We start from the raw sequence: 13,076 nt of genomic DNA, 5'->3' as shown, positions 1-13,076 counted from the left end.
TGGCAGCCCATCCTCACTGCAGTGTGATGCGGGGGAATTTGAGCAGCGTACAGACAGCATATTCATCCTCGCAGTCTTCTGTGCATCCCAGTCTAGTGATATCCTACTTCAGCACAATGGATTACAGAAACAGTACAACTTTGGAAGGGGGCTTCTTCTCCAGTTCTGCAGAGCTTTGGGACCTCTGCAATGCAGAAGTCTATATATAGCAATGGAGGTAGAGGGTGAGAGCAAGCGAGTCAGACGGACAGACAGAAGGATGAAAGGGCGTTGGGAAGAAATGAGATGACAAATCGAATAATAAGTCTACGATATATTAAAGAAATCAGAATGCCGTAAACCTATATTGACGAATGCGATATAAATGTACACATAGTAAGTCAACACAGGTATATAAGTATATAATATATAAGTAGATGTTTCTGTCACCTAAAACAATAGTGAATATATGATCAAGCAACACGAAGGGAGGCTTATCATAAATTGGTAGTGCTTGGCATATGCAGTACTGTTTAATCCTAAAGAGTCTCAGGAGAGCAGTGAGAAGCAGTAGAGTACAAATGCATCCCACAATAACAAATCTGCTGACTTAAGCATACAAACGGCAGCCCCAGATCAAGGGCGATGTTTCAGCAAGCAACGCACGATCTGCTCAGGCCATGGCATTGATCGGACCCCTACACTTGCAATAAATCTGCTTCCTGACACTGTCCATGTCTGTATGCTCACTCCTTACGCCCATAACTGCGTCATTACTCCTAATGTGTCACGTAAGCGTGATGGAGCATTCATCAAACTGATAGAGTGAGACTTAAATACCCTCTCAAAGCAAATGAAATTCGAATTTACTACATTAGTGACTAGTTGTAAATATTAGAACCAAACATTGCAATTATATCAAACGTTTCTGTCATTGCTAACTTAGGGTCAAACAGTATCCCATTGTTTGGTAATCACCTGGATGTGCGCACTTTTGTCCACCAAAAGCTAACCAGTGAACATTAAGAACAAACAGAAATTTGAAAGCTTTCTAAATGGAATTACTGTAGTAGGTTTCTAAGATGACTCAAAGACAAAAAAATGTTAATTAATTTAAACGATTGAAAAAAAAAAACTTATCAAAAGTATGGGGAAAAACAAGCAATGTTTGTATCCTGATTTTAAAAGTGTTTAAACGCTATTTAAAGCAAACTCTGGGCCCCACAAATGGAGCCGAGAGAATTCAGAGCCCTACCTAATTTACATAATCAGCTTTTCTTTAACGAATTCAGGACCCTTACACACCGAAAAAGGAAAACATGAACTTAACTTTTGATATTCAGGCTTTGCTCAATTTAAAAATGTTCAATTTAAAAACCTAAAATTACACTCCTGCTCTCAGTCTAACGTGGAGTCTGACCCAGCCCAACAGCCTGTTACTATTCGGTCTTGTTCAGCCGCATATAAAGGTGTTTCTGCTTCAAACTAAACCACTGCTCGTCATTTTTCATTGATGGAGTCATGACTTTATAAAAGCACATTTTGCCCCCCCCCCTCCCCTAAAAAAAAAAAAAGAAACAGCAGCAACAATTTAGAAAAGAAGTAAGAAATATTGTTGCGTATGTTGAAGCGGAGTGCCCAACTAAGACCAGCAACAAAGAAAACCATCCATTGTGAAGAATGGGCATTGTGGTTCAGTATGGTGGAGGAGGTTGGTGCTCGGGGAGAGTTAGCGGCCGCTCGCTACGCTCTGGCGCACTGTAAGTTGAATGTTTTAAAAGAAAATAAAAGTGCGTGCAGACTGGGAACACGGAAACGAAGCTTGCTTATGACTTTCTGGTTCATCCAGGACAGATATATAAGCCTCTTTTAAGTGACACCTTCGGGTAGTGTAGCTGTTTGCTTCCATCACCAGTCGGTCGCGGTAGGCATCACAGTCATGCATGACATTCAAGGACTAAAATAACATGTCCTGTCAAAGAGAGATAAAAGCAAAAACTACTCATTTGGTTATCATACTGCAGTGTTTATTCTTTTCTTTTGCAATTTTTAAGCTTCGGTCGCGCCTCCTGAAATCCAGTCCACATTGGCAATGAGGTGGCTCATTTTTGTCTGAGAATATTTAAAATTAAAATAGCTACTTCTTTCTTGTTAACAATGTGAATGTCTTATTTATTCATAACTGATCTAATATTTTTTTTGTGTGTCACTTCTCAGATGAAGCACCACCACAGCAAGTACCAGTAGTGAGTAACATAAATGCTGAAGTATTTTATGAAATTGGACGTTGTGGATCATGGATGCTTTCATACACCAGCAACTGAAACGTCAATATTTTCCAAAGAAATTGCTCAGGTACATGGTTAATGACATTCATCTTGTCTTCTTATGCATGCAATGGCTTTTATTCTTTTCATTTCTTCCTCATTATTAAAAACAATAAGGAATTGTAGGATTTAACTTTACCAGTTTGATGTTCACTGTCACCTTCTGCAGAAGTTGCTAGCTGTGCGCTGTGATGTGTCTTTTATCAGCTGGTGTCCCTGGCCTATCCTGGGCATCCGATTGGGTACAATTTCAAGGAGGTAGTGTATGCCAGGGCTGAAAGTCCAAGGACGAGCTCAATAACAGTGAAGTGCCATGCACTCAGATTTGTTGGACATGCAGTTTGTCTCTGTAATAATGTTCAAACCCTGCAAGTGATCCAGGCAGCCTTCCTCTTTCCAGCTGATGATGCATCTGGCGGACATCCCAGGTTTTCCCGGGTCTCCCACGTTGCGACATTCCACTAAATGTCTACCTTTATCCACCATGCATCGGATTAGACTGTCTACCGAAGGCTGGGTAATGCAGCAGAGGCAGCTGAGCTATGATCACATACATACTAGGATAGACATTTTTAGGCTACCAAAACAGTACTAATCAATGGTTTTGTCATGCATTTTGTGTTTTTAGACACAAAGAAATTCACTAGTGATAGATGAACAAATGCACTTTATCTGCACTTTTTCAGATAAGGCGGAAACTTTTGTAATGTTTTTGAACTTTATGCAGAACAAAAATTGCCAAGAAACATAAAAGCATTCTGTTAAATAAGGGCTGGATGGGGAATATCTAGCTTCTCTGAAGCTGTTGCTCCCGAATTATTGCTCTTCATGATGCTGCTGTCCCTGTTTGTTTGTATGTCTGTTTTTTGCCCTTTTACAAGTCTACAAAATCTTTTGTTATCTTTATCTTTTAGATGTCTTTTTTAAATGTCTTGTCTTCATCTGTGTAGGTCGACAAAAAAAAACGAGCCTTTTGTGAAAACCAATTGGCTGTAAAGAGATCTGGGAGTACAAGTCAAAAGGGATTAGAAAAATAAATACTCAAGCAAAGTAATAAAGAGTTTGTATTTGGTTGATTCCCTTTTCTCTGTGAAATAGAATTAAAGTTCTGGGGGAAATTCCACGTGATTGTTCTGTTCGACAGATGCTCATAAGAGAAACAAAAAATGGTAGTCTGTGTTTGGATAATAAATGGCTTTATTTGGCTTTGAGAGAAATGTCACTGCATAAGCTAGCAGCGTGTGCAGTCACAGTTATGTTACTTGTAGATCGAATGGGAACGTGTCCATACTCCTCTGCTACCCCAGCAATATTTATGACACAGGTGAGAACTTGTTGTATTTTATAGCTTTAGTTATGGTTAAGGCAAGTTTAACTTGAACACACAACAAGCAAATCATGATTTCCAACCACAGGTACAGTATTCAAGCTCTGAGAGTCAGGCCATGCATTTGTGCCTATTGTTTCATTCATTTGTCGAGGAGAACGCGGAGGAGCAACGATGTGGGACATGATGCACGGAAGCTTTACAAACACTTTGGGGTAGAGGACAAAAAAAAGAAGTATCACAATATGAAGTTGAGGTGAAAATAGCCCTTGTACGTACCACAGTTACATGAACCATCTGCCACTTGCAGGCTGAGTGGAGGGCCGTCAGCGTCACTTTCAGCTGCCTGCCACTCGGCTATGCGCACAATGCTACATTCAACAAAATTACGGACGTGTTTCTGTGACAAAGACAGTGTAAGTTTTGGTTCTCATAAAAAAGGAAAAAGCAAGAAGGTACATGAGTCAAAGAGGGATGCTTGAAGAAACTTAACGATGCTAAATTATACAGAGTTTGGGTTTCAATCATTTTCCCTTTTGAACATGCACTCAGATATAGTCCAGTCTTACCAGTTTCTTCATTCAAGCAAAGAGAAACACTGTGTCAACATACTATGGATGTATATTGTAGGAGTTTTGGTTATTGCTCCGATTTGACATTGCAATGCAAGAGGATGAAAATCGTTCCCTCACTGCGACACACACAGGGTTGCACTCAAATGGAAGCTATTCATTCGGTTTTATATCCCAGGGTGACAAGCTGATGCTGTGCATTGAGCTGGTAGTGCTATGATTTAAAAAAAAAAATCAAATCAAATAAAAAGGTTGCCAACTTTTATCTGTCAAAATCTAATAGCACCGTAAAAGTTGGACTGTGTCATGCTCTGCGCATTTGTCTTGGAAGTGTGTGTGCTAGTATGTGCAGTTGTTATTTCCAGGCTTTGATTATTCTTACTGGTGTGATTGGCACATTTTAGAGTACATCATCTATGTTTGAAGTCAAACAAAGCTCTTGACAGCATCATTCTGTCGTACCAAGTGCAGATGGCTCAACTGCGTGTGCTGAGTCAGCTAATCCCATCCAAACTCTAAATCTTTTTTGAAGAACACCATGCAAATAGTCCAAACTGTCAGAAAAATATAATGCTGTTTCCACATGTGCGCGTGTGTGTGCGTGTGTGCGTACGTGTGTAATTGGTCACTATTTTAGAAGCAGGAACAACGAGAGACAACGATGATGAAAGCAAGGATGACGATGACACAAGCGGTTTAGTTTTTGTTGGTCTTCTCGGTGGGGCTCTCCTTCTTCTTCTCCTTCTCATCCTTCCCTTTCGGCTTCTCCTCCTCTTCTTCCTCCTCCTCCTCCTCCTCAGCATCACCTCCCTCCTGGTCATCTCCCTCATCTTCATCCTCTCCCTCCTCTTCATTCTCTTCATCCTCGTCGTCTTTCTCCTCTTCTTCTCCCTCCTCCTCTTCCTCCGGCTTGGACTTTCTGTAGGATCCCAGGGCGTACGTGCGGGACGACATGTAGGAGAAGCCGGGGTAGCCAGACTGCACCATGGTTCCTCCCACAGAGCTGAGGCGGCACTCCTCGCCTTCCAGCAGTTTCCTACAACACCCAGCAACAGTGTAATATGTTACAATACTATTTCAACAGTGTAATAAATGACTTTTTTCTCACTACTCTTATCACATAGGGAGGTTATTTTGAACCAACTGTTTCAAAGAGGAATCATTGATATTTATTTACATTATAAAATAGGCATCATTTAAAAATCAACACAAAGCAGGTCAAATGGGAACCAATCTAATTTTGGAAATTAATTATTAATTAGTTCATTTTTCACTCAACTGTTTTTTGAGTGTAGTCTTGTGCTCGACTTGCTGAATGTGTAAATGTACTTGAAATAATAAAGGAATACAATCAATGTGACATTTATTCAGATCGTGAATATGGCCTGTACATACTCTGTATTGAGATAAGATTACTTTCATGAATACTTTCCCTGTATTACTAGCAAGTGACTTGACCGTTATTTGAGTGAAGGTACTGCTGTCGACAATGGGGCTATTGTATGGAAAGTTGCAAACCTGTAAGCGGCTATTTCAATGTCAAGTGCCATTTTGACATTGAGCAGATCCTGGTATTCCCGCAGGTGACGGGACATTTCTCCTTTTGTGCTGCGCAGTGCAGCTTCCAGCTGCTGAATGGTGTCCTGGAAACACAGGAATTTACACATGGTCTAATTTAACATCTAAGAAGGTGATTGTCCAGGGAGAAGTTGAGACCTATCATTTGAAATCAGATTTTTTCATACTCTCTTCGCACTTACCTGCATTTCTCCAATTTCATTGTTATGACGGTCCTCCATCTCAGCAATCTGCCGCTCCAGGGCCTCATTATGGCCCCTGAGAGCCTCAATCTCCAGGGTGCGGGCTTGCACCTGCCTGCGGTACTCGGTCAGCTCCTCCTTGGAGTGCTTGATGGCATCCTGGTTACGAGCTGCGGCCTCGGTCACCGTTGCAAACTTGGAACGGTACCATTCCTCGGCCTGGGCCTGGTTCCTGCATGACAGATTCTCATACTGGGCCCTGATGTCCTTCAGGGCCGCGGCCAGGTCCGGTTTACTCATGTCCATCTCTACTGACACCTGGACAGAGGAGGATTCAAGCTTTCGATTGTTTTGTTTTCAAATTGTTGTCATTTTGCAGGGTATAAGTGGTAATTATCTTCCAATTGTTCATCAAAATCGTTAAGATGCCGCAAACAAGGTTAGTTTTTTTTTTTTTTTTTTTTTTTTTAATCTAACCGTTAATGAGCTGAGTTGTGGAGGGGCGGAAAGGTGGAGAACTGAACTGAAGGATTAACTGCTGACTCAAGCCTTCGTTTTGCGGTCAATATCTTACGTGGCGGTAAAATTGCTTGCAGGGAAGTGCTAATACTCTGGAGAAATCTAACTGGAAAACCATCTTCCACTGTTGATTATATTTCGTCTACTCAGCAAAGTCTTGAATTTTCTTTGTTTTATACTTTGGCATGCAACAGAAGTAAAAAATAAATTGTCCAGCAAGCTATATGTTTCGATAATAATGTTGCTGAAAAAAACGTTTTATATGCTGATTACCGAGACTGTTAAAACATATTTTTCATCTGTAATCTTAAAGCGCAAGTCAGGGGGCCTGTCCTGACTACTTCCCCTTGGGGAGACCACACCCTTGGATGATGCGCTTGTTCTGCGCAATTTTCATCCCACTCTCCCTTTTCGGACGCCCCTCCCTTTTTCAAGCATATAGGCAATTGTTCCCTGAAATATAAATACAATCAAGAGTGAAAATATCTTTTCATATTGCTCATAATATGAAATTCATTTTTCTATATGGCGCAGGACTTCAAACTGATTTTAGACATCTCTCTGCATGACAATGTTGACCCGGGACTTGAATATAATGTTCGTGTGTAGCGTATATAAGCACAAAAGAAAAAAATGGGTTTGTGGTCAAGTTTTCACAGGTCTTAACAGATTTCTGCAAAGGGTGGGACAATGCGTGGGTCAGAACTAGTAAGTAGCTCTTAAGTGGCACAGAAGCCACAATGCATGTAAAATTGCGCAAAATAATTAAAAATAACACAGGTGATTTTTTTTTTCTCACATTACGGGTGCAATATTGCTTAACACGTGCGCCCGTGCAATAATGCGGGATGTAGCAGCACAATTACGTCACGCGACTAGAGCGCAATTGAGCCCGTAAAGTTTGCAAAGTCAAGGGAAAATAAGAGGAACGGTGGCTACCTGCGTGGCCTGGAGGGACGACTGCATCTCCTGCAGCTCCTCCTCGTGAACTTTCCTGAGGAAGGCGATCTCGTCCAGCAGCGACTCTACTTTCTTCTCAAGCTCCAGGCGCGCCAAGGTGGCGTCGTCCACGTCCTTGCGGTAGCCCTTCAAGGTGTTCTCCGCCTCTTCCCGCAGCCTGGTCTCCTCGTCGAGCTTCTCCCGTAGGCGCTCCAGAGCCTCGTTCATCTGCACGCAGTCCAGGTGCATCTGGCTCTTCTCGTGGGTCAGCTCCTCGACACGTGCGCGGAGTTCGCGGATCTCTTGCTCGTAGAGCTCGTGCAGGCGCGACGGCTCGCTGTTGCGTTGCCGCAGCAATGTCACCTCCGCCTCGAGAACTTTGTTCTGCTGCTCCAGGTTGTGCACTTTCTCGATGAAGGACACGAAGCGGTCATTGAGCCCCTGAAGTTGTTCCTTTTCGTTGGTTCGGATGATCTTGAGCTCGTTGGTGACAGCCGTCGACTGGCTCAGGTCCATCAGGGAGTCCTGCATGGGGGAGGAGAAGACGCGAGCGGGTGCGGCGCTCCTGCGGTAGCTGCTGGACGCGATGACCGATGGAGACCCGTAGGTGCGGCTGCGGTACCCGGAGGAGTGCACGCGGGACGGGCTGCTGCTGCCCATCCCCGCAAAGCCGGCCCGCGGGGCATCGCCGAAAATCTTCCGATAGGAGCTGCTGCTGCTATACATATCGCTCGAGTAGCTCATGTTTCCTTATCCACTCGCCGGTGTCTGCTGAGGGATGAAAGTGGTGGAGTCCGGGAGAGTGTGAGACACTTTTAACGTGAGCTCAAGCGCGGGGTGCATGCGGCGATCGAGTTCCACGCAGGTACTTTTATAGGGAGGAGCGCCTGCGCATCATCTGACGCAGAAGGGATGGATGGATGCGGGGGCCGCGGAGTGGGAGGGGCCCTGCCACCCCATGCAGATTATACCTCCATCCTCTTGGGAGAGAAGAATTCACTGATTTAGCGCCTCTTCCCCTGTCGTGTCACCAAAGCATCGGCACATGTATTTAAATGTAAACATTTTCATTCATTTTTAATGTTATGAAAAATCATGGAGAAATGACGAATTAAGAAAAGATGAAGGATTCTCTCATTTCCGCCAAAAACAGTTGACATCCCAAAGCCGCCAGTGGACCTTTTGCTTTTTCCTGCTGTCCTTGCAGAAATGGGATCGATGTGGGCCCAACGCTACGCACCGGAGTGTCTTTTTGGTACTGCAGTCAGCCGCCACACCTTCTTGTCCCAACCTCTGCATTGAGACGAACACTTTTATGATGTGTTCTCACCCTCCCCTGGAATTTGAAAACCAAGTGTCTGCTTTTCCTAAAGAAAAAAAGTACTTTCTTGTACCGTACTTGCAAAAAACATGTACTTTAGCGGTAATTGTGATTATTGTTGATGACTAACACCGTACCTCGCAGTAAAAGCGCAGCAACTGTATACATAGCTTCACGGATTCATTCTTTGCTTTAGCTCCAAGGTCAAATTGTCAGCAACACCTATTCATACTGTGACATTGAAGTGATGCCTCGATCTGTCTCTGGCCTTGGTCCTGATCTCAGCTGGTCTGGGGAATCGACCACGCCCATGCGCGCACGGCATGCAGTCTCTCCAGTCGCCACCTCAATACAATGAAGATGGGCTGGTGGAAAGTAATTAACTTTTGAAAAACATTTCATAGTGTTTACTTCACATGAATGACCTTACTTGTCTGTATTCGTTTTATTCACGACCGTAAAAATTTTATCCACTAGGAGGAACCAAAGTTTCATTGTACCGTCATTGCTGCCGCGCATCTCATAAAATATGCTTCACGCTTACCGCTCACGAATACAGCAATACATTTTGGCGCATTCTTATTTTTAAGTAAGAGTCGTATTCATATGGCTGCTAATCTAATGTGAACATAATTATAATTAGGCATTTGGTTAAGGTCGACTATAATAATTGATAGCCTTCCAAAGCATGTGTAATAACAGCCAGCGACAATATGCAGTGTTGCACCTCAGTTCTTTGCAGTGTGTTTTGGTGACACAAGCACCAGCTAAAGAGGTGGGGCAGCGTGTGGGGTGACAGTGACTCAGCAGGATGTGAAAAGTAGCTTGTGGCTGTTAATACCGTCCACTGACAAACACATATTCCATACACTGGATGCAGTCACCATATGACTCGGTCTAGAGCAGGGTTAAACAACCTTTAACATTCAAAGAGCCATTTTGACCCGCATATATATATATATATATATATATATATATATATATATATATATATATATATATATATATATATATATATATATATATATATATATATATATATATATATATATATATATATATATATATATATATATACATATATATATATATATATATATATATATATATACATATATGTACCACAATATTTTCATTAACATAAATATATATATATTAAATATATATATATATATATATATATATATATATATATATATATATATATATATATATATATATATATATATATATATATATATATATATATATATATATATACATATATATATATATATATATATATATATATATATATATATATATATATATATATATACATATATGTACCACAATATTTTCATTAACAGAAGCAAGCAGACTGATCCAACGTCTGAATCCATCCATGTTCAAAAACATGGGCATTTTATTCTGATTTATTCTGTTTGAACTTTTTCAAGCCCTCCAGTTTTGTGCTGTTTACGTAGCTGTGTCATCTTATTTTGATATACAGTGAACCTATTCTGTAATGGTTTCTTGCATGCCAGACAGATGAGGTAACTATAAATGCACTTGCCATGGGCCCTCCACAGAAATAGAACCACTGCAGTACATATATTTACTTAAATCTTAAATGATTAAACCTTATACACTGTATGGGATGTGAACAGTTCCCCCTTCCCTTTGAAGTCTCGCGCAGTTGCGGTCATATTAGCAGTGGCTTGGACATTGAATAAAAGTCAGATCTGTACATATATAAAAGGCGGGGGCGGTCCTCATTACCATGAAAAACGAGGGATCACTCTATCTGCTTTTAATCGGTAAGGCCTCTCTGTATTTCTTGTTTCCGTTCTCTGTTCACCATATAGCTTTTAGCGGTCAAAAAATGTCAAATGATGAAATTATGTCAAAAATAAATAAATAAATACATTTAAAACATTATATATATATATATATATATATATATATATATATATATATATATATATATATATATATATATATATATATATATATATATATATATATATATATATTTTTTTTTTTTTTTTTTTTTTTTTTTTTTAAACCATGAAAAACGAAGGATCATTGGATTTGCTTTTAATCTCTGTATTTCTTGTTTCCCTTCTCCGTTCGTGTCTACAATGTTTTTTTTACCTTGTTGGTTTCGAGAAAAGAACCAGCAGACTGGCTCAACGTCTGAGTCCATCCTTTTTCACACATAGGACCATTAAGACCATTTGTGTAATCAATTCTTCAATTGCTTTAGTTTTTAATGATCAAATATATCTTACTTTGAAAATGTGTGTTTTTAATCCGGAAAGCCAAACTATATTTCCATTTCCTGTTATTACCTTTCCCGAAACTGATTGGCTGTCTCGTGTCACGTTTCGTGTCTCGTGGCACCAAATACGTCCTATAGATGTCACCCTATCACCCAATCACACAAACTTCCTTGACTGCAATTCGCTTGTTACACTGTCCACGTAGTCACACTGAACCTGAGAATTTTTTCCCAAACCACGGAGAGCCGCAACATAAGAATGAAAAAGCCACAGGCGGCTCTGGAGCCACAGGTTGCAGACCACTGGTCTGTAGACGTCACAATTATTTGATTCAGTTCATTTTAACAAAGCATATACTGTACATATACTAAATAAAGAAATATGACACATAAATGCATACATGAAATACATAACTAAGGTTACAAACCAGAAGTAACACAAAGCTAATTTAATGCAAATAATGGAAATTTTTTTGCACAACATGACTGCTGAAAGCGAAACAATAGGATCTAGAAACTGATCAATACTCCCACATTATCTTTATATCAGATGGCCAAACCATGAAAGAGATGGGCTGTTGCTACCTGAGATCTTTGGCACTGTCATTTTCAGTCAACAGCAAGTGACAGTACAAGGCAAAATGACAGCCTCCAGTTTAGGAATAACTTTAGGAAAAACTATGACTACTAATACTACTACTACTAACACTAAAAAAAAAAAAAAAAAAAAAAAAAAAATAATAATAATAATAATAATAATAATAATAATAATAATAATAATAATAAATCATTCAAACATCATTCTCATTTATTTTGAGAATTGATGACAAATTAACGAGATGGATAATATAAATGGCATCAATGAAGAATTCAAGGGTCGAGCTACATCTGTGTCAGATCGCGCCATGCACCGTAGGGACCGAAGGGGACTTCATGGGATACAGCCAAAGAGGACAGAGCTGTTGAAAGGAAATCAAGAAGAAATAAAGCGGACAAACTGCATGCTAACAAGTCAAAAAAAAAAAAAAAACTTTTAGAAAAATGTCCTTAGGAGACAAGAGATAAAATATAAATACAACCTTAAGGCAATGAACATCAACTCCATCTTCACAGATGCAAAAGTTAAGCATAAATCAAAGAAAAGAACAGTGAATGCCCCGACTGTGAAACATGGAGGAGGCTTCGTTATGCTTTGGGGCTGTACATTTCTGCATAGTTTATGATGAAATGGCAACATTCTAGATGGAAATATGCTACCTAAGCAGCTAAAGCATTGTCTCGTTTCTAAAACACCACAAAATGGATCAGATTAAAACATTTGACTATTTTTGAAGGTCTTTCTACGAGCCCTGATCTAAAATCTATTGAACATCTCTATAGGAAGCGTTTTATCATTTTCAAAATGCAAATACAAATAAATAAATGATGTCTGGTGTGCAGTGGTTGCATTGAATTTCAGTTGTTTGTTACGGTTATTATTGTTCTTTCACAAATGGAGGGACTACTTTAATCTTCGCGTTTCCGTTTGACCTGCACGCCAAGTGTCAGATGTAATAGAGTCACAAACAGCAGGATGGCGCTGTTTTTCCAGCAAAGACACACATGGCGATGTCACGGCTTCACAAAAATGGCGGACAGATGGCAACAGCAACGCGTCCATCGCACAACTGTCTTGTGTGTACATTAAATACACTGACGAAAACGTGCAACGTTAGACAAACCTGAACAAAATATATCACGTGATCATTTATGCACAAGGAGACGCGTTGTGTGTTTAATATTAAGGTAAGGAAATCAGAGTGTGAGGCTACTCTAATTTTTCAGTTGGTTTAGAATGCTACATTTCAATGAATACTAGATTAAAATTTCACAGACGTCTTAATTTACCATCTAGCCATGTGTCAACGTTTACAACCTTTTCTGTGGTGTGAGGTATGCAACTATAGCTCACTCCATTGGGTACATGTGCACTAAACTAACCACAAAAACACAGCCCTATTAAATTCGCCTTTGCAAAGATAATAATGTCATGTTCACACAGACGCATAACAATATGTTATTCCTCTCCA

At 40.2% G+C, this 13,076-nt stretch overlaps 1 protein-coding gene across 1 annotated transcript; it reads right to left on the bottom strand.

Annotated features, from left to right (window-relative positions):
• Positions 1-3,485: 3,485 nt before the first annotated feature.
• On the bottom strand, positions 3,486-8,284 carry neff1 (neuronal intermediate filament family member 1). The gene is made up of 4 exons (XM_088431697.1): positions 7,424-8,284; positions 5,966-6,283; positions 5,724-5,848; positions 3,486-5,241 (listed from the first exon to the last, which is right to left on the bottom strand). Exons 1-4 carry the CDS (start codon positions 8,165-8,167, stop codon positions 4,902-4,904), a joined length of 1,527 nt encoding a protein of 508 aa, XP_088287823.1. The 5' UTR covers positions 8,168-8,284; the 3' UTR covers positions 3,486-4,901.
• Positions 8,285-13,076: the final 4,792 nt, after the last annotated feature.

This window comes from Hippichthys cyanospilos, chromosome 1, assembly GCF_059441005.1.
Source record: "Hippichthys cyanospilos isolate Australia breed blue-spotted pipefish chromosome 1, RoL_Hcya_1.0, whole genome shotgun sequence".
Taxonomy (NCBI): domain Eukaryota; kingdom Metazoa; phylum Chordata; class Actinopteri; order Syngnathiformes; family Syngnathidae; genus Hippichthys; species Hippichthys cyanospilos.
Note: the sequence above shows the minus strand (reverse complement) of the source record. Positions and strands in the feature narration are given on the sequence as shown.